This window comes from Pezoporus flaviventris, unplaced genomic scaffold (genome assembly GCF_033815535.1).
Source record: "Pezoporus flaviventris isolate CSIRO_AGI_PZ_B2104156 unplaced genomic scaffold, CSIRO_AGI_Pfla_v1 ptg000224l, whole genome shotgun sequence".
NCBI classification, from domain to species: domain Eukaryota; kingdom Metazoa; phylum Chordata; class Aves; order Psittaciformes; family Psittacidae; genus Pezoporus; species Pezoporus flaviventris.
Window position 1 is genome coordinate 35,904 of NW_026892772.1, and position 19,097 is coordinate 55,000.

General features: G+C 56.8%; 3 protein-coding genes and 2 non-coding genes across 6 annotated transcripts in view; 4 read left to right on the plus strand and 1 right to left on the minus strand.

The window, feature by feature from the left end:
- The first annotated feature begins 770 nt into the window (after window positions 1–770).
- Window positions 771–4,111, plus strand: LOC133262774 (zinc finger protein 497-like). Its single transcript, XM_061442284.1, has 4 exons — window positions 771–873; window positions 1,741–1,830; window positions 2,030–2,128; window positions 2,240–4,111. The coding sequence occupies exons 2-4, from the start codon at window positions 1,743–1,745 to the stop codon at window positions 4,099–4,101; spliced, it is 2,049 nt and encodes a 682-aa protein (XP_061298268.1). The 5' UTR covers window positions 771–873; window positions 1,741–1,742; the 3' UTR covers window positions 4,102–4,111.
- Window positions 4,112–4,687: 576 nt separating this feature from the next.
- LOC133262781 (zinc finger protein CKR1-like) lies at window positions 4,688–6,892 on the minus strand. Of its 2 annotated transcripts, none has more exons than XM_061442295.1 (2): window positions 6,674–6,892; window positions 4,688–6,317 (listed from the first exon to the last, which is right to left on the minus strand). In XM_061442295.1, exons 1-2 carry the CDS (start codon window positions 6,759–6,761, stop codon window positions 5,014–5,016), a joined length of 1,392 nt encoding a protein of 463 aa, XP_061298279.1. In that variant the 5' UTR covers window positions 6,762–6,892; the 3' UTR covers window positions 4,688–5,013. The 2 variants fall into 2 exon arrangements, with proteins under 2 accessions (XP_061298279.1, XP_061298280.1); XM_061442296.1 differs by having other exon boundaries at window positions 4,688–6,314; window positions 6,674–6,891.
- A 2,313-nt stretch (window positions 6,893–9,205) lies between these two features.
- TRNAL-CAA (transfer RNA leucine (anticodon CAA)) lies at window positions 9,206–9,313 on the plus strand. Its single transcript has 2 exons — window positions 9,206–9,243; window positions 9,268–9,313. It is a non-coding gene; the product is annotated as a tRNA-Leu (tRNA).
- A 171-nt stretch (window positions 9,314–9,484) lies between these two features.
- TRNAE-CUC (transfer RNA glutamic acid (anticodon CUC)) lies at window positions 9,485–9,556 on the plus strand. Its single transcript has one exon. It is a non-coding gene; the product is annotated as a tRNA-Glu (tRNA).
- A 5,592-nt stretch (window positions 9,557–15,148) lies between these two features.
- IL4I1 (interleukin 4 induced 1) overlaps window positions 15,149–19,097 on the plus strand; it is a 5,535-nt gene continuing 1,586 nt past the window's right edge. The window contains exons 1-6 of the mRNA XM_061442290.1: window positions 15,149–15,451; window positions 16,923–17,137; window positions 17,531–17,643; window positions 17,908–18,109; window positions 18,502–18,570; window positions 18,946–19,079. Of these exons, the coding sequence (XP_061298274.1) occupies window positions 15,439–15,451; window positions 16,923–17,137; window positions 17,531–17,643; window positions 17,908–18,109; window positions 18,502–18,570; window positions 18,946–19,079 (746 nt within the window). The 5' untranslated portion in view covers window positions 15,149–15,438. The remainder of the gene's footprint in view (window positions 15,452–16,922; window positions 17,138–17,530; window positions 17,644–17,907; window positions 18,110–18,501; window positions 18,571–18,945; window positions 19,080–19,097) is intronic.

Consider the following 19,097-nt stretch of genomic DNA (forward strand, 5'->3'; position numbering starts at 1 on the left):
AGCAGGGCCTTGCTCAAGATGGCCGCAGAAGGTGAAGCCTTGGCGTCCATCTTGGGTGAGGGCAGCCAGGCGGCGTTGCCACGGCGACGGGTCCTGCCGAGGGGCAAAAGCCCCCCTAAAGCGCTGTGGCCACGGTGGGACGGGGCCGTTTGGGAGGCACCTGTGAGCCCCCAAACCCCTCATGGGGCCGTTAAACACATCTCGGACGTGCTCCGTGCTGACATCGCCAACATCTGTTGACAGAAAACCCCACGTTTACCCCCCAAACCAGCCCCTTTTCCCGTTGGGAACAGCCGCTGCAACGGGAGGAGCAGCCCCGCGGTCCACACGTATTAAAACGTCCCGCAGGATGCTCACCCAGCTCCAGTTTGAGCCCCAAAGTGGTTCTTAATGGCTTTATAACCAATAAATCCATGGCGTCCCGCTCCGCCGCAGCCCTCCCTAAGGATAACACTCCCAGGGCACATCCCCATCCCCACAGAGGGGCAGAAACCCCCAAACCATCGCGTTTTAGCCCATTTTGAGGCGAAAACCGCACTTCCCCAGGTCTTTAATGAGCATTTGTTCGCTTTCCGCCCAGAGACATGGCCGCTGTTGCCACCAGAGGGCCCTGGCCCCGGTGCCGAGCTCCTTCTCCCTCTCTCCTGGCTTTTTTTCCCTCTAATTCCTTGCTTCCTTCCTTCCCCCCCCTCCCCTTTTTAACTCTCATTGCTCGGGCTACCAGAGGGACCGCGCCGCATCCCTGTGGTCCCCGCATCCCCACACACACTGCGGCTTGTTTTGGGGCGAAAAAGGGGGGGTTTGGGGGTTAAAAGGGAGCGGGGGGGCATCTATGGGCTTTGCCGACAGCACCTCCCGAGCCGGAGACCGCAGGTAACGGGGAGATTCGGGCTTCGGGTGCCAAAAGAGAGCGGGAAATGGCTCCGTTTCCATCGCATCCCTTTGCTTTCCCCTCCATCCTTTCCCTTCCCCTCGCCTCCCATCCCCTCCGCGGCGCCCGCCCGCACCAGTCTCCACATCTCCAGATGTGGAGAATAAACCCCAAATACCCCCCAAAACACCCCAAAATCCCCCCCAAACCCCATCCCTGCCGGCGCCCGCCCGTCCTTCCCCTCTCCCTTCGTTCGAGAAGGTGGGTTTGGTTTGGGATGGGCTTTGGGAAGCAGGGAGGTGCTGCGAGGATGGGTGTTCCTGATAACCCACTCTCTTTATGCTCTCAGCATCAGGGCAGTAAGGGAGGTGCTGATGGGGCTGCACGATAAAGAGCAGGAATAGAGCGAAACCTGCGGGAGGGGTCGGCTTGAGATCACCCTTTTATCCCCGGTACCAGTGAGTGACCGCCTCCTGCACATCCAGGGCATCCCGGCCTCCATCCTCCACAGCTGGAATAGGCAAACAGTGCCTCTAAACCAGCACTCATTGGGATCCCCATGCACCCACTGAGCAGAGGGGGATGCTTCCACGGTTATGGTTCCCCTTTCTGCTTCCTTCCCGTTAATTCTGGGGGAAAACGATGTTCATCCGCATTTGCTAGAGGCAGAGGGTACAGAGTTCATGTAGGATGTGGGGAAATACAGGGCAGGGAGAGGTTCATCAGCTGCCCGTCACCACGCTTCATGCCTGGTTTGCGATTCAGCTTATTAAACACCAATAATCTATAGATTACAGATGGAGGGCTCTGCAGGAAGGGTCCATCCCGTGGGATAACGGCTCATGGGGGTGACCTGCTTCCTTCCCCAGCCATGGAGCCGTACGTGCTGCTGGACCCGCGACAGAGAGCGCTCTATCGTGACGTGATGCAGGAGAGCTACGACACGCTGATGGCGCTGGGTGAGGAGCATCCCCCCTCCTGCAGAGGAGAGTTTGGGATGGATGGATGGGTGATGGAAGTATGAATAGACGGAAGGCTGGATGGATGGATGATGGGTGGATGGAAGGATGGATGGATGGATACATGGATCCTCATCCCAGCATCAGGGGCATGGGTATCTCCTGCCTCATGCTGCTCATTCCCTCTTCTCTTCACCAGAATTCCCTTTCCCCAAGCCAGATCTGCTGCCCCGCCTGGACCACGGGGGTGAACCGAGAGCCCTGGATCTCCATGTGCCCAGAGACACCCCGGCTGCAGGTGAGCCTCTGGTCATGCCTTGACCGCAGCGGGGGCTCACAGGGAAGCATCCCCTTTTCCTACCCCCTTCCCTTGGCTCCTGCCTGGGTTCTGTCTCTTTGTGCCCCGCAGAGGATGGAGCAGGAGCGGAGCGGGAGCCCCCTCAAGACAAGGAAGAGCCCCAGGAGGTGAAACCCGAGGAGCATCCCCCGAGCCCCGCGGAGACCGGGGCGAAGCCGTGCGCCAGTGGGGGCGCGGGGGACCCAACCTCCCAGCCCCGCACCACGTGCGGGGAGTGCGGGAAGAGCTTCAGCCACAAATCAGCCCTGGTGAAGCACCGGAAGATCCACAGTGGCGACCGCCCGCACGCGTGCCCCGACTGCGGCAAGGGCTTCATCCAGCGCTCGGACCTCACCATCCACCAGCGGGTGCACACGGGCGAGCGCCCCTACGCCTGCGCCCACTGCGGGCGCCGCTTCAGCGTCAGCTCCTCCCTGCTCACCCACCAGCGCACCCACGCTCCCGGCGGCCACCGACCCAACCGGTGCCCGCAGTGCGGCCGCGGCTTCGCCGACCCCGGCGCCCTCGACCGGCACCAGAAGAGCCACTCGGGCGGGAAGCCCTTTGAGTGCGGGGTGTGCGGGAAAGCCTTCGCCTGGAGCTCGCACCTCGAGCGGCACCGGCGCATCCACACCGGCGAGAAGCCCTTCCAGTGCGGGCAGTGCGGGAGAGCCTTCGCCTGGAGCTCGCACCTCGACCGCCACATGCGCACCCACGCCGCTGCCCCCGAGGAAGAGGAGGAGGAGGAGGAAGCAGAGCCCCCGCCGCCCGCACTGAAGTGCGTTGATTGCGGCAAGCGCCTCAACCACCAGACGGCCCCGCAGCGCTTCAAGCACAAGGGCACGCAGACGCTGCCCAGCAGCAGCCCCCCGCGGCCCCATCGCTGTGAGCAGTGCGGCAAATGCTTCTCGCAGAGCTCCAACCTCCTCAAGCACCGGCGCGTCCACAGCGGTGAGAGGCCGTTCCCGTGCCCGGTTTGCAAGCGCTGCTTCCGCTGGCGCTCGGCGCTGGCCAAGCACCAGCGCACCCACGGCCAGCAGCAAGGCAAAGCCACCGAGGGAGCCGGCGCCGGCACCAAACCGTACCCGTGCGGGGCGTGCGGGAAGCGCTTCGGCTGGGCCTCGCACTTGGAGCGCCACCGCCGCATCCACACCGGGGAGAAGCCGTTCCGCTGCGGCGAGTGCGGCCGAGGCTTCGCCGTGAGCTCGCACCTGGAGCGGCACCGGCGGGTGCACACGGGCGAGCGGCCCTACCGCTGCGGCGACTGCGGCAAGAGCTTCGCCGTCAGCTCCACCTTGCTGGCGCACCGCCGCACGCACGGCGCCCAGCCCGGCCGGCCCCACGCCTGCCCCGACTGCGGCAAAGGCTTCAGCACCGTGCCCGGCCTCGAGCGGCACCGGCGGCTGCACCGCGGCGAGAAGCCCTACCAGTGCGGCGTGTGCGGCAAGGGCTTCGCCTGGAGCTCGCACTACGACCGGCACCGGCTCAGCCACACCGGGGAGAAGCCGTTCTCCTGCGCCCACTGCGGGAAGCGCTTCGGGCGCAGCTCCCACCGCAACCGGCACCAGCGAGCCCACACCACGAAGCCGCACTCCTGCCCCGACTGCGGCGAAGCCTTTGGGCTCGGCGCGGCGCTGGCGGCCCATCGGTGCCGGCACGGCCCCGCGTCCCTGCTGCCAGCGGCGTGGTGGGGAGGGGAGAAGCGAGGGGGGACTCCGACCCCCCCAGAGCCCTGGGCTGAGGAGCCCAGCGCTGTGTTCCAGCAGCACCCAGAGCCTTCCTCCTCCCCATCCTCCTCGCCCCGGGGCTGGGCGGCCAAGGCCGACCTGCCCCACACCACGGCGTGGAGAGGCGGGGAGGGGGACACGGTGCAAAGCGATGCCTCTGCCCCACAGGAGCATTGGGCTTCCCTGCCTTCCCCCCCCAGCTCCTGAGATGGGGCGGGGGGGGGGGGGGGGTGAGGAGTGCTCAGAGCCTTTTGGGGATGCCCCATGGCCGTGGTGGGTGGGGAATGGGGGTGACGCGGTGGGGAGGGGGTGTGGGGTGTAGAGATCAGCAGAGGGGCTTTGGGGGGAGACCAGGAGAGGAGGGACGGGATTTGGGGAGGGCTGGGTGATAATTCAGGGTGATGGGGAGAGCACATCTCTCTGTCACCTTCCTCATCCTCAGTACTGGTGGGGCTGGTCCTTGGGAGGGGGGATATCACCCTCCCACTGGTGGCTTTTGGGGCCGAACGGCTCAGACAAGGGCCACGGGGGCTGTTTCCTCCCTGTGAGCCCCTGGACGCTGTGGGATGCATGGAGCTGGAAAAACGGAGAGCTGGGATCCCTCAGCTCGGGATAGCAGGTAATAAAGTAGAAGGCAGCTCAGCCAAAACCCCCTTCACCTGTCTCAGCGTGGTCTTTGGAGAGGGGGAGGATGCTCGAGGGGTTTCCCACCAGGAAACAAGAACAGACACAGTGCCCCCACCTGGGGCACAAGAACAGACAGGCAGCTCCTGATTTATTCCTCACAGCTCTCAGCATGGGGCCCTCTCCATGGGTGCAACGCATCCCCTTCTCCATCCTGCCGGCAGCGAGGAACAGGCACAAACGCCACCGTACCTTGGCACAAGAACCAGCCATGGCTTCCCCCCATCCCTTTCTGCATCCCTCAGGAAGTGTCTCCTTCTCCCCTGTGATGACCATTGGGATGCAGCCACCGTCCCCCACATGGGGATAAACCCCTCCCTGATGCCTCACAGCCCCATCACCCACCTGCTGTCACCCTCCAGCCCCTCCAGCGTCCTTTGCTTTGTCCCCAGACTGCGTTTTCCCTCGGGATCAGCATCCATTGCTCCGTGTCCTTCAGGGCTCCCCATGGCCGCACCCTCCCTCAGCATCCAGCGGCTTCTCCCCCTTCATCTGCGTCCTCCGGGGGGGCAACAGCGCCTTGCGGAGGTGGCTGCGGCGGTGCTTGGTGAGGTGCGAGCTCTGGCTGAAGCCCTCCCCGCACTCGGGGCACTCGTAAGGCTTCTCCCCGGTGTGGACACGCCGGTGCCGCTCCAGGTGGGAGGCCCACGCGAAGCCCTTCCCGCAGTCGCCGCACGTGAAGCTCTTGTGCGCCGCGTGGCCCCGCTGGTGCGCCAGGAACGGGGGGGCCTCTCCGAAGCGCTTCCCACAGTGCCCGCACTTGTAGGGCCGGTCCGGGGCGTGCGTCCTGCGGTGCTGCAGGAGATGGGCTTTCTGGGCGAAGCGCTCCCCGCAGCTGCCGCAGGGGAAGGGCCGCTCGCCCGTGTGCACGCGCCGGTGCCGCTCCAGGTGGGACGGCCACACAAAGCCCTTCCCGCAGTCGGCGCAGCAGTGGGAGTGCTCCCGCCGGTGGCACCGCTGGTGCCGCGCCAGCGCCGGGCCGGCCCGGAACAGCTTCCCGCAGTCCCCGCAGCGCAGCGCTTTCTTCCCCAGGTGGGTGCCGTGGTGCCGCGCCAGGTCCGAGCTCTGGCAGAAGGTTTTGCCGCAAGCCGGGCAGCGATGGGGCCGCTCGCCCGTGTGGCTTCGGCGGTGCTTGGTGAGGTGCGAGCCCTGGCTGAAGGCTTCCCCGCACTCGGCGCAGCGGAACGGTTTCTCCCCGGTGTGCACGCGCCGGTGCCGGGCGAGGTGGGAGGCCCACACGAAGCCCTTCCCGCAGTCACCGCACTTGTGGGGCTTGTCGGTGGCGTGGCCCCGGCCGTGCGCCGCCAGCTCGGCCGCGCCGGCGAAGCGCTTCCCGCAGTCGCCGCACTTGTGGGGCCGGTCGCTGGCGTGCGTGCGGCGGTGCTGCAGGAGGTGCGAGCTCTGGCTGTAGGTCTCGCCGCACTCGGGGCAGCTGAAGGGCCGCTCGCCCGTGTGCACCCGCCGGTGCCGCTCCAAGTGCGAGGCCCACGGGAAGCTCTTGCCGCAATCAGCGCAGCTGAATGGGCGCTCCCGCGCCAGGGCTGCCCCACGGAGGGGTTTGGCACGGGCCGCTCTGGGGGTCCTGGCGGCACCGGGAGGCTCCGCTTTGTCTGGGCTCTTTGCTTTGCACCGGTTGGAGCTGGGGCTCTGCTCGCTGCCGGGGCGTGCGTCCGGCTCCCCGCGGCTTCCCGCTCCTGGCCCTTCCTCCGCTGCTTTTCCACTCACCAGTCCCTGTGCTGCTGGGAAATGGGAAGAGGAGGAGGGCAGAGCACGGCCTCAATCGGAGCAGGAAGTGGCATTGAAATCAGTGCAGGAGGAAGGGGATTCTGCTACACATGGTCACCCAGGGCCCAGTTTGGACTGAGCTGAGCACATCCCATTGCCCATATTCCCAATTAAATATAAATGCGGAGAGATCAACAGCGTTTTCCTTTAAACTAAGGACAGGCTTTGGAGATATCCCCCTGGAAACCTGCCTGCATTCATCTTCCCTCACCTGGGAGCACTTCACTTCCCTTCCAGAAACAGGGAAAAGGACAGGGAAGGGAAAAGGGGGGATGCTGAGGAAGGGAAGGGGATGTTTGCGTTTGCTCACCGAGGGACATCAGCGTCTCGTAGCTCTCGTGCAGCACATTCCGGTACAGCGCCTTCTGCTGCGGGTTCAGCAGCACCCACGGCTCCATGGTGGGGACCAGGAGGGTTTCCCCCTCCGTTCCTCACTTCAGGGCTCCCCAAAATCCCCTGTGGGCAAGAGAAACCCCTTGAAACGAAGGAGATTCCCCTCCTCTTGCCTCGGTCTGGATGCTTTCCCCAGGGTCCCATGAGACATGCTGGGGCCCGTTCCCTCCATCCAGCAGCAGCCTGGGGACAGGAGGGTCCCTGTTTTCCCAGCAGACCCCATCCCAATCTCTGCCTTTCTCCCCCTGCATCCCAGCTCCCCCAGTTCCCATCTCACTGGGAATCACCCTCCCAGGGGCACTCGGAGGGGGGCACTGGTGCCCCATTCCTGCGCAGCCCTGGCCCCATCCTCCTTATCCACCGTCCTCTCCCTTATCCCCTCCTCCTGCTGGGAGCAGCCCGCAGGCTCCAGGCTCTCATGTGGGGCAGCGCTCACCCATGTGAGGGTTCCCACCCCATTACCTGCAATCCCGGCTCCGCACTCGCTGCCTGGAGCCGGGAGCTGCTTCCGCAGGGACCCGCGTCCTCCCTTCGGCGGCTGGGAGGGGATGGGGATGCGCCCCGAGGCTCTCCCCGCCTCCCGACACAATGGAGGCGCTGCCGGGCATGGATTTGCTCCGGAAGCCCAAGCCGGTATCCGGGAGAGAGGAGACGCTCCCGGGAGGCTCCCAGAGCCCTCTAGAGGTACCCGGGCCGCGCTTCCCGCATCCGTCCTGCCCCATCGCAGCGTCCCCCCCGCTCCTATGCAGCTCGGGCATCTCCAGCCTTGGCTGGATCTTTCCCAAAGGATCCCGGCAGCGGCAACAGGGATGTTTTGAGTGTTGCATCCATGGGGAGCACACGCTCGGGAATCCTGCGCTTGGAGGTGGGAAGGGGAGGGAATTCCCTCTGAGTTATCCCTCCTGGCCGCCTTGGAAGGAGGCTGTGAAAGCCAAGGAAAACACAGCTCTGCGAACAGACAGGGATGAGAGAGGAGCCTGGGTTTGTGCCTCCGAGGGATTCCCAGAGCTTGGAAACCATCCCCATGGTTGGGGGGGGGGGGGGGGGGGGGAGGTGCTTTAATCCCTCCCTGGCTGGGAAAAGCCGGAGTAAAGGGGAAGGAATAATTTTCATTTGCTTTGGAACAGAGCACAAGGACGGGGAATTATCCCTAAATCCCAATGTGCAGGATTTAAACCCTGCCTCCTCCAAGGAGGACACCGAGCAACCTGGCTATGGGGTCAAGCCATAAGAGGGCATGGGGAGACCTGAGCTGCTCCCAGGACCCGGCTCCTCCCGGATGCCATCGCCGGGGGTTAATCCCATTCCTGCAGCTCCTCCAGCTCCCACACCATGCCGGTGAAGCCCTGATGCCAGCCCAGCCACCGTGATGGGAGCTCCAGGCACCACCATGCAGCACCCATCCATCTCTCACCTCCCTGACCATTGGAACGCACCAAACCCATCACCACAACCCCTCTCTTCTCCTTCTCCCAGGCAAAAAGGCAGACAAGGGATGGTGAGAGGAGAGGCTGCTGTAATTCAGCTCCGGTAAGAAGGTCTGCTGCAGGTGGAGGAGGCAAAACGCACTTCACCCCTCATAACCTTGTGCAGAGCAGCCCGCAGCTCCGAGGTGCCGATGAAGGAGCCGCGCCGCTGTCTCCTCCGCCGGTCGGCCTCGGTGATGAGCCCCTTGCAAAGCCCACCCATGGAGCCCCTGATCAGCCTCTTGGCCTCCACTGACATGCGCCGGGCTGCTGGGCACAGCTGGGTCAGCAGCCTGGAGATGTACCAGCTGCAGGATCCCTTCCTGACCCAGCCGTTCAATCCCTTGGGAGCCGCTTTCCGCTGCCGGGCACGAGCCGGAGCCTTTCCCCACTTCAGCACGGGCTTCGTCCCCTGGACTTTGGGTTTCCTCCTCAAGGTTTTCCCGTGTTTCCTGGTGACAACAGCCATGGGGTCTCCGTCAGGCTCGGGGCTCCTCTGGATGGGTCCCACCAGGTCGCTTACATAGGCGGCGGATTCAAATGAGGGCTCCGAAGTGCAGGCCAGGGTGGGCCAACTGCAGCAAAGCCATTGTGATGTAGCTCAACCTCATCCACACTTTGCGTAGGGAATTCTGCCTGAAGAACGTGGAATTGCAGCAAGAGAACATCCACTTTTGTGCTGACTTAGGGAAAGTCCCAAAATTACCCCCAAACCCATGTTTCCTTGCAGAGAAACAACTTGATTTGCGGTCTTCCTTGGTCCCTTATTGCCCTCACTCAATGATCAGTGTGAGCGAGGTTGCTGCCCTGGCTCTTCCCAAATCCCAAATCCTGGTTTTATCCTGAGGGGGCCACAGAGGCTGTGGAAAACAGGGTAATTGCTGCAAAAATCCCGAACTTCCTGCGAATTAAGGGTGCTGCAAAGGAGACAAGGAAGGGGGCGATGTGGAAGGATGAGGAGGAGGAGGAACGGCTCAGACAGTGTCAGGATGGCCGAGTGGTCTAAGGCGCCAGACTCAAGGCTCTGCTTTCCTTACCCTGGGAATTCTGGTCTCCGAATGGAGGCGTGGGTTCAAATCCCACTTCTGACACATGTTTTCCCGATGAAAAATAAACTTCCTATAATCTATTGGAATAATTTCCCCCCACCGCACAGGGAAAACGCCGATTCTCCGCTTTTTTACCCCAAATCCCCCCTCCTGTGCCCATTTCGCCTATTCACCTATTGCAGACCACAATGGCGGCAAGCGGCTGCCGGCGCTTCCCTGGTGGTCTAGTGGTTAGGATTCGGCGCTCTCACCGCCGCGGCCCGGGTTCGATTCCCGGTCAGGGAAACTTCCTTTTTCCCCCTTCAACAAAATATCCCCCCGAACATTTCTCTCCCCTCCCTTCTGCTGATACCAATTATAGGCTTTTTTGCAGCAAATCCAACCCTTAAGAAGCACACACAGCAATGGCAAACTCCGTTATTCCAAAAGCCATTGGCACCCTTGCTGCACAGGCTGCTCTTTTACAGAGCCACTGCTTTGCCGTGGGCAATACCTTGGTGAGGGATGGGTTTAGCACATCTGGCCGTCACCATCACTATCCTCAGGCAATTTTGACCAGTGGGTCTTTTCCCCCTGCTCGCAGCAATTCCCATCATCTGCTGGCAATTAAAATACATATAGCCAATATATCAAACCGTCTGCTTGCAGCAAGGGGGCCCTGGAAGCCCATATTAAATCAAAACCCACTTACAGATGCTCACTAATGAAACACCGAGCCGCAACCCAGCCCCACGGCATCCCTCCCTCCCAAAGAAACCCCTGACACAACCAGAAGCTGCTTTTGGGGCTTTATTGCCACGCTAATTTAGTTCATCAGACTCCCCCCTTGTGGGGCAGTGCTCAGGCCCTCAGCAACCGAGGGCCTTAAATCCTCTCCTTTGGGGTGAAGGAGCGTTCTTCTGGCGCCTGTTCCTGAAGGCCACCTGCTTCCACCTCCTCTTGGGCACCACGGTCTGCAGGGCAGCTTGGACGTGCATGGGGCTGACCATGGCCTCACGGCTCTTCTTCCGCAGCCGCTCGGCCTCGCTCGACACTTGCTTGTAGATGTCCTCCACGAAGGCAAGCATGAGCTTCTTGGCCTCACGGGAGAGGAACCGTCCGGACCCCTTGGCCCCCTTGAGCTTCTTGGCGTTGAAGCGGAAGGAGCGTTTGGAAGCGCTTCTCCTCTTCTTCATGGGCCGATTCTTCCTCTTCTTGGCCGCAGATTTCCTGATGCGGCTCCTGCGTCTGGTCCCATGCTGGAGCCTCCTTTTCTTCTGGGAGCTCCTTCTCTTCTGGGTTCTCCTCTTTGCTCCCGTAACAGACACCATGGCAACGGACACCATGGCTCAGCCTTGGCCCTGCACTACCCTGACCCTTTGAGCCCACAGAACCCTCCCCAGCTCCCCCTTTTATATAGGTGAGGATGCAAATGAGGGGCAGTTCTGAGCCCTCCCATTGGCCAGGAGAGCAACATCTCCCACCAGCTCATAAAGGATAGAATCCCTGCGGATTCCATCTTGGCCATGGCAACCATGGCCCTGGGGTGCTCCGCCCCGCAAGGAGAATCTGCCACCCAACTGTTGTTATGCTACTGCATGAACTATCTCTCATTTCATTTAATTTAATTATTATTAATTAGTTCTATTAATTTATTTTATATTTATATAAATTATTATATTTATTTATTTATTATTCTATTTATTTATTATATTTATATAAATTAAATGTGTATAAAATATAATTATATTAATCTAATTTAATAACCAGCATGACAACACACCCCATTTAAGTGTTTTACTAATTTTTCTGGGTTTTGCACTTGTTCAGTGGCACAGTTCCAGAGCACTGGAGGAGCCCACTGGCCTAGATGCTTGCCCATACTGTCCCACACACCCTGCCACACGTGACTGTCCAGCCTTGGGGGGAGTCTCTTGGTCCTCCTATATCGTCGTCAAACCCTAGACAAGACCCAAAGATCTGTCGTTATCTCAACCCTTTTTGCCCCACATTGTGCACCACAAAGAACTGTTGTGGTTTAAGCCCAGTTAGCAACTGAGAACCATGCAGCTGCTCACTCACACCCCCCCCCCCGGCTCCCAGAGGGATGGAGAGGAGAATCGAAGCAATGTAAACCCCATGAGCTGAGATAAGAGCAGTCCAGTAACTAAGGTATAACACAAAACCGCTGCTGCTGCCACCAATAATAATAATGATAAGGGAAATAAGAGAATACAACTGCTCACCACCCACCAACCAATGCCCAACCTGACCCGAGCAGTGATCTAGCCCTCCCAGGTAACTGCCCCCAGTTTATATAGTGGGCATGACATGCTGTGCTATGGAATATCTCTTTGGTCAGTTTGGGTCAGGTGTCCTGTCTGCTTCCTCCCAGCTTCCCCTCCTCCCTGGCAGAGCATGAGACTCACAAAGTCCTTGGTCAGAGTAAACGTTACTGAGCAGCAACTAAAACCATCGGTGTTATCAGTGCTGTTAGCAGGCTGAAAGTCAAAACCACAGCGCTGCACCAGCTACTAGGAAGGAGAGAAATGGCTGCTACAGCTGAACCCAGGACACCAGCCTAGCACCTATCACTTGTTTCCCAGAGCATCAGCCCAACCTCAAGAGTGGCACCTTGCAGTTGCACGACCACGGACGTGCTCCATGTGCCTTGGGAGCCTTCTGGATGAGCAGGAAATGAGTTGCAAGGAAATCCTTTGAAAGAGCATCTTTCCTCACTAGAAACTGCCTGCACACCTCAGCCTCATGTCTGTGACTAATGAATCCACCCGGGTTTTTCCCTCCCTCTGCTTTACATACGCAGCTCTCTCTTCACGTCCACCTTCAGTGTTCTTACCTCCCCGTGCTTCCTTCAAGCTCCTCCATGCACTGTCAAAGGCCCTGTTGATGCCACATCAACATCTGCCCCCCCAGTGCTGAAGGACCAAATCCTGACTGGTTTTTCTCCTCCCTCCATTAAGAAAAAACCCACATTAAAAACAAAGACAATGATTTGGAAGCAAAGACTTGTCCTTTCTTTACCCGTCCCACGCCGGCTGATTCGATTTGGTTTCCATCCCTCCCATTGTCCTTCTCCAAGCCTCATGTTGTAACTGGCTTTAGGTGGAAACTCAGTTTCCAGTAATGTTCAGGGAAGCAGCAGACAGGAGCAGGAACATGGGAGGAACTCCTTTTGCAACGGGTGGCATGCAGCTCTGAGACAATAAACCCTGCAATTTGAGGTTAATCCCAAAGCAGCTTGTCAGGACACGTGCTGATGTAGCTTTTTATCAAAACAAGATAAACCAAACTGCCCTCCCTCCAAACCCTCTGGAGCCATGTGCATGCACTTGTTTCATCAGGTAATCCCCAAATCCCTCATCAAAGATCGTTGCTTCATGGGAAGAGATAAAGCATGGTGCTGAGTTTTCAGTGTGGACACCCACAGGTATCAGGAAAACAGCCTGATAATCATAAGCCAGTATGAGATCAGGCACAAACTAGAAGTCATTTGAGGTCATTTTGCAGAAAAATGGTGCTTTTGCATTTTTCCAAGGTTTAAACCTGGATCAAACTGGTGGATCCTCCTAAATGGAGACAAAATCCTGAAGGAGAACATGCAACCCTTTGGTATTTCTTAGGAGGAAAGTTTCCTCCCAGTTTTGATGAAGATGAAGGGGAACTCGTGGCAAAAGCAGGTGAGCTGGATGCGAGGACTCAGCTCCTTGTTTTGCCTTGATGCTGGCAGAGGTAACTCCTGGAATTCACCATGAAGAGGGTCAATCTCTTCCAAAACATCCATCCCAGCAGCACCACCACGAAGATGCTTTGGGGAAAGGTTCAATCAGCGCAGACCAAGCTGCCTGCGGGGCCAGGCAGAGGAAACGAGACCACAACAGCTCCACTTTGCTGTAGGAACACCCACACTCCACCAACAAGCATGTTGCTAGGCAAGAGCTGCACCGCCGAGGTTGGAAAAGCACCACAAAACCCCAAGGTGTCATGAGGCCGCCAGAACATAGATCCCATGGATGTGGATGTGTTCAGTGGGTCCTGCTGGTGGCAAAGAGTAAACCCCCCATCATCAGTGACTGAAGCAATTTGTCAGCACCATTCCCCCAAAGCCCAGAAGGACCCAGAGGGAAGTTGGCTGGTGAAGTGTGGCTTCATGGAAAGGGTAATGGATGGGAAGCACAAGCAGTGCTCCAAGTCCTTACCTCACCAGGGCTCTGCAGTCCACTCCTCTGGGGCACTACCTACAGCATGAGACCAATGTAATATCACAAGTGGGCACCACCAAAACTCTACTTTGGGAGTTGCACTCAGTGATCCATAGGTTTCTCTTCCTCCTCAAGATGATGAAACTTAGTAAAACCCCACACTGTTGTTGGGAGGGGAATGGGGTAAAGCCCAGCCATGAGCTTGGCTCAAGCTGCTGCAATCAAAGAACTAAAGGAAGCAGCACTCAAAGAAGACAGAACAAATCAAGACTAAAGACTAACTCAAGACTAATGAGACCAAAGCTGGAGCACAGCCTCAGCCCTGCTGTCTGGGAAGACACCCCGACATCTAAAGACCAGACTCTTAATAGCACAAGGAAAAGAGTTCGCTTCTGCTTTGATGCATGTAGCTCTGGGCTCCAACCAAGGAAAACTGAGAGCACTGCAGGGAAAGAGAGTGTTCCATGAAGAAAACATTACTGAGAAGAGCCAGTGACTACTGAGGCTTTCGGGAAAGCCCCTTCTGTGGGGCTCGTGCCTACCTTGCTACTGAGGTCACCCCTTAGGGTGCAGAAGTCTGGGAAGCACCAACATGGGGTTTCATTTCCTCCTCAAACGAGTCCATCATCTGCTTAACTGTAAAGGGGACATAAGGCAAAGAAGAGAAAGGACAAGATGGTTGGGAGGGGGAGTTTGTGGTGGGTTTGTTTGGTTTCAGGAGTAAGGCAGCCTACACAGGGTTGAGCAGTGGCTAGAACATGGTGAACCAGCCAAAGGATGGTTCCTCAGGTCGATTTATGGTGCTTTGAGAGGTCAAAACTGTCCATTGTGCGAAAATGCTGGTACAATGTGATGCGCGGATTGACTCCACAACTCGTTAAAGTTGTAAAGTAGGTATTCTTTATTCAGCTGAGGTGCATGGGGGATAGCTCCTCCAAAGGTGTGCGCACCCCAGCGTCATTTTCCCTCTACATTTATTCTCTAAAGTGTTACATATGCAATAGGCTACACAACACGCCTATACATATTCATATCCTTTTCCCGCTTCATATTATAATGAGCTAAAGCTTCCTTCACGTCTACGCAGTGCCTCTTGGTGGTCGTGGGCAGGGGTCTCGAGATGAAGTAAATGAGTCTTCCTCACTCTTGAACTTTTCGCCTCCGTCTTGCACACATGCTCACTAGTCCCCTGGCTTCGACTAAAACCACAGTTCCAGTCTCAGCCAGGTCTTCACCAGGTGTATGGTGTTGCAAGCGCAAACTTTGACCCTCTTACACAACTTTACATTAAACACAAGCAGCACTTTTGGACAAATACTTATTGTTAACTAAAGAGATTGAAGATAATCAGAATAACATAGGTTTAACATTCAGTTATTAATTCAGCCCCCCCTATCAAATGCACCCAGTGTTTGCCAGCTCAGGGAAGGCATCTAAGCTCAATACTAATGGAGACAGGATGAAGCCAAAACTGACCATAAAGTGTCCTGATGTGTGCTGGCACTGAAAATGCCCATTCTCCCCACCAGCGCCGTGTTCTGGATGCAAGCTCAGAGGTCCCCCTGGGATGCAGACGAATCCCACTGCACTGGACCAGATCCCACTGCGTGCAGCACAAGGAAAGCACCAAACTCCATTTGGGTGCTGGGAAGGTCTCTGCCCTTCCCAGCGAGGGTGCGGTCAGCTCCGGGTGTTCTGATGATCACGACACTTCCCAAATGTGCCGTGGACTCAGTGGCTTGTGTCCAAACCCGGTAACACCAGTGAGGAAAGACAAGGAACCCGTCAGAGGAACCGGCTACGCTCAATTGCTGGTTCCCCTTGGGATGACAAATCACTGCTGCCTCCGGCCCCTGACTGGCAGGTTTCCTCCCCAGCCACCACAACTATGTTGCCTCCTTTTTTGCTTAAGCCAGGGTATAAAATGAAAGCAAATCTCAGCAGAAGACTCATCTTCCCGCTGGAAGGATGACTGGGACCGGTGAGTGCTCTCCCCGAATCTCAGCCTCTCCTATTGGGCTTTTCCTGCTTTTCTCTCTTCTTCAATGCCCATTTTTGGGGTGGTCTTGGTTTGTTTTTCACATCTGCCTTTTGTGTCACCTCCTGACGGCATAACCACAAACCTCCCTTCCTCCAGCTCAGGATAGTGCTTGGTCACCTGGGGCTTGACTTGGCAGCAACTACGGGCAATGGGACACTTCTCTTGCAGGTTTGGGATGCTCCTGGTTGTGCAGGGATAGATGGAAACAAGCTCCGAACCTCCAGGAGCATCCCTGGAGGACATCAGGCTGATGGTTTCTCCTCCCAACACAAGAAGGTCTGAGAGAAGATGGAGATCCATCCATTCCAATGTTTTTTTCCAATGTATTTGGGATCCCCTCCTCTCCTCCGGGAGGACCAGGGCAGCAGCCCTGGGTGAGAAGGTCGATGTGGCTTTATCAACACGCTATCACTTTCTGCCTTGCTCTGAAGGCAGCCCCACTGTTGCAGCCTAATTGGAGCAAGCGCTTTCTAATTAGTTTTTACTGCCGTTGTCGGTGTCTCCAGGAAGCTGGAGGAGCTCCAGAGGCTGCAGAAGGACCGGCTTGAGGAGCTGGGCTTTGGTTTCCAACAGTCACCTGCAGGGTAACAGTTCTGAGGTTGATCCAGCAGGAGCATTCTAAAGGGATTTTCCAGAAGGGAGAACCAGCCAGGGTGGGATTTCAGAACCTTTTCTCTCATTGCCTTTTATTCCCTGGAAGGAAACCACCCATATCTGGGGGAAGGAAAAGAAAATGAAAGTTATTGAAGTTATCTGGGAGAACTGAAGCCAAAACTGGCAAAATCTCAGGTTTCTGTTCAAACCTCCTTCCCCTGGGATAATGTTGTTTCTGGTGTAGTAGGAATGGTTGTTCTGAACAGGCTGGAGTCTTATCTGATTTCAATGGATAAGCCCTATCACCTGCTATCTCTGGCTCATCTGTCCAGCTCTCTATGCAATAGTGTGCACCTATCAATATACTATTGTCGTCTCCTCCTACCCACTGCATCCAAACTGCCTAAGGCACAGGAAAGGGCAACTGGGACAAGATTGCCTCAATTCTTTGTGTGTGAGTGGCACTAATGACCCTCCTTCATTATGGATTCTTCAGAGCTTATTCAAAGAGGCTCGAACTCATTTGGGGAACTCATGAAAGCAGAATGTGAATGGGAAAGAAAAGAAATCATCCATGGGCTTGATTTCTCCTTCAAAATCACATTTCCTGACATTACTTGGCATCCCGCATCTTGGGAGACCTGCTGACCCCATAGGGAATAACCATGCCAGTTGACTTCAGTCAGATTGCTACTGTTCCTCTTTGGGGCTTGGATGCCAATGTGCTTGGAGGCAATCTGTGTTGTCACACTCCTGGCTGTTAGGAATGAACCTGCATGCTCATTGCCAAGAGCCTTCTCTTCTCTCCTCTCCCCAGTCCTCTTCCAAATCCTCCTGCTGGCAGGTCTCCTGAGTGCCAAGAGGTTCCCATGCTTCCCTGAGTATTGTCTCCATGACAAAGACTATGAAGAGCTGCTGGACATCGTTAAAAATGGGCTGGAGCCTGCAACTCACCCAGCAGACGTGGTCATCGTTGGTGCAGGGATAAGTGGGCTCACAGCGGCGAAGCTGCTCCGAGATGCCGGCCACAGGGTCAGTGGTTGCATGAGACATGAGTGCTTTTGGATCTTGTTTTCCTACACTGAGGGTTTTCCAGTGTGAAGAGGGAGAAGGGAATGGATCATAGTGATGGGAAAAGGAAGGAAAAACAATTGGGCTCTGGTGATTTCATCTGATTTAGGCACAGGGACAGGAGGGGATGAAGGGGAGGTTCACACCAAGCAGCTCCTTTAGGAGGTCTCCAAATGAACGCAAGGGAGGGGTTTGGATCTAAAGGGTTCATTTGCCACCTGGAGGGGACCTGTCCCACCCTATGGCCCATGAATGCTGCCTGTCACCATGCCTAGGAACTTGTTTTGTAGGTGTTTTGCTCAAAATAGCCGCATTGCCTGAACATGTCCAATCTTCACCCATCTCTGGTTGTAGGTCACTGTTCTGGAGGCCAGCAGCAGGGTTGGTGGCCGGATCAGGACATACCGCTCCGAGGGGCAGGACTGGTACGTGGAGCTGGGACCCATGCGCCTGCCGACCAAGCACAGGTAAGGAGGTGCCCTGCTTCATAGCCATCATCAGGGGAGGAACCAGCCTGCTTGGAGGAGCAAGGCTGAGGTCTGAGATGAGGACTTGGGTATGGGTGTGGGGCAGCAGGAGGAAGGGGCTGTCACAATGCACTGCCAACACAATACATGGCTACAACGACATACTCAAGGGGAAAGCGTCCTTTCGTGCCCCTTGTGTTTTAGGGGCTGGGTTTTGGGGTTGGTTGTTTGCAAGCATTTGTCCCCATGTGCCTCACCTCTCAGGCTGGTCCGGGAGTTCATCAGGCAGTTTGAGCTGAAGCTAAACCCCTTCATCCAGACTGATGAGAACACTTGGTACTTGGTGAATGGCATTCGGGTAAGAGCCGAGGAAGTGAACAGGAACCCCAATATCCTCAACTACCCGGTGGAGCCATCGGAGAGAGGCAAAAGTGCCGAGCAGCTGTACCGGGAAGCACTGCACAAGGTACGTGCCCACAGGGAAGGGAATCCAAGAGACACTGATGGCGTTTCCTGGTGGACCCTCATCTGCACGATGGGTTGAGGAAGACTCAGCAATGAGCCGAGGAAGAGTAGGGTCCTTTAGCCTTAGAAAGGCTCATTCAGAAACAAGGGCAGCTAATTGAAACCCTCTTTATACATGTTCCCTTCTCTGGAGCACTCGCCAAGCCTTGGATGAAGCAGAAGATGCCACATTAAGGCCATAACTTCCCCAAGCTGAGGCCCAAGCAGCAGGATCCATTATCTCTAACTCAGCTCCAGGGGTCACCAAACCCCAGCCAATGCTAACAGAATCCATGGAAGCACTTTGAGAATGTGCTTGCTTTCCTCATTACTACATCACTGTTTCCTCTCCAGGCTTTGAAGAAGTTCCAGGATACAGACTGCAAGGAGTATCTAACTAAATACGACTCCTTCTCCACCAAGGTAAAGGTCTGGGGCTTGAGTTTATTCCCCCTCTACTGATTCTTAACCCACCATGCCTGCTTGGAGAAAGGATCTGGGAATTCATCCGGATTGACCATATTCCTCCATCATGTGTCTCCCCAAGCACTGGGGAGGATTTACTGAGCATCTTTATGTGGCCCAACTGTCTCAAAGCCACAAATCCCTGTTCATCCATCTCCCAAAGTTCTGTCCTGCTAAACCAAATCAGTCATTGGTCTCCTGCAAGAAGCTGCTTCTGGTCTGGGCTTTAAGCTGATCAGGAGCAGGAACAAGGCAGCAGGGCATGAATATGGCTTGGGATATAAAGCAGTGGGACAATAACATCAGGCTATGTGTTCTTCCTGGCTTTTCCAGGAGTATTTGATCAAAGTAGGGAACCTGAGCCGAGGTGCGGTCCAGATGATCGGTGACCTCCTGAACGAGGACTCGGGGTTTTACCTGTCCTTCCTGGCCTCCCTGTGGGACTTTGACATCTTCTCTGATGAGAGGTAAGACCACGTCTCCTA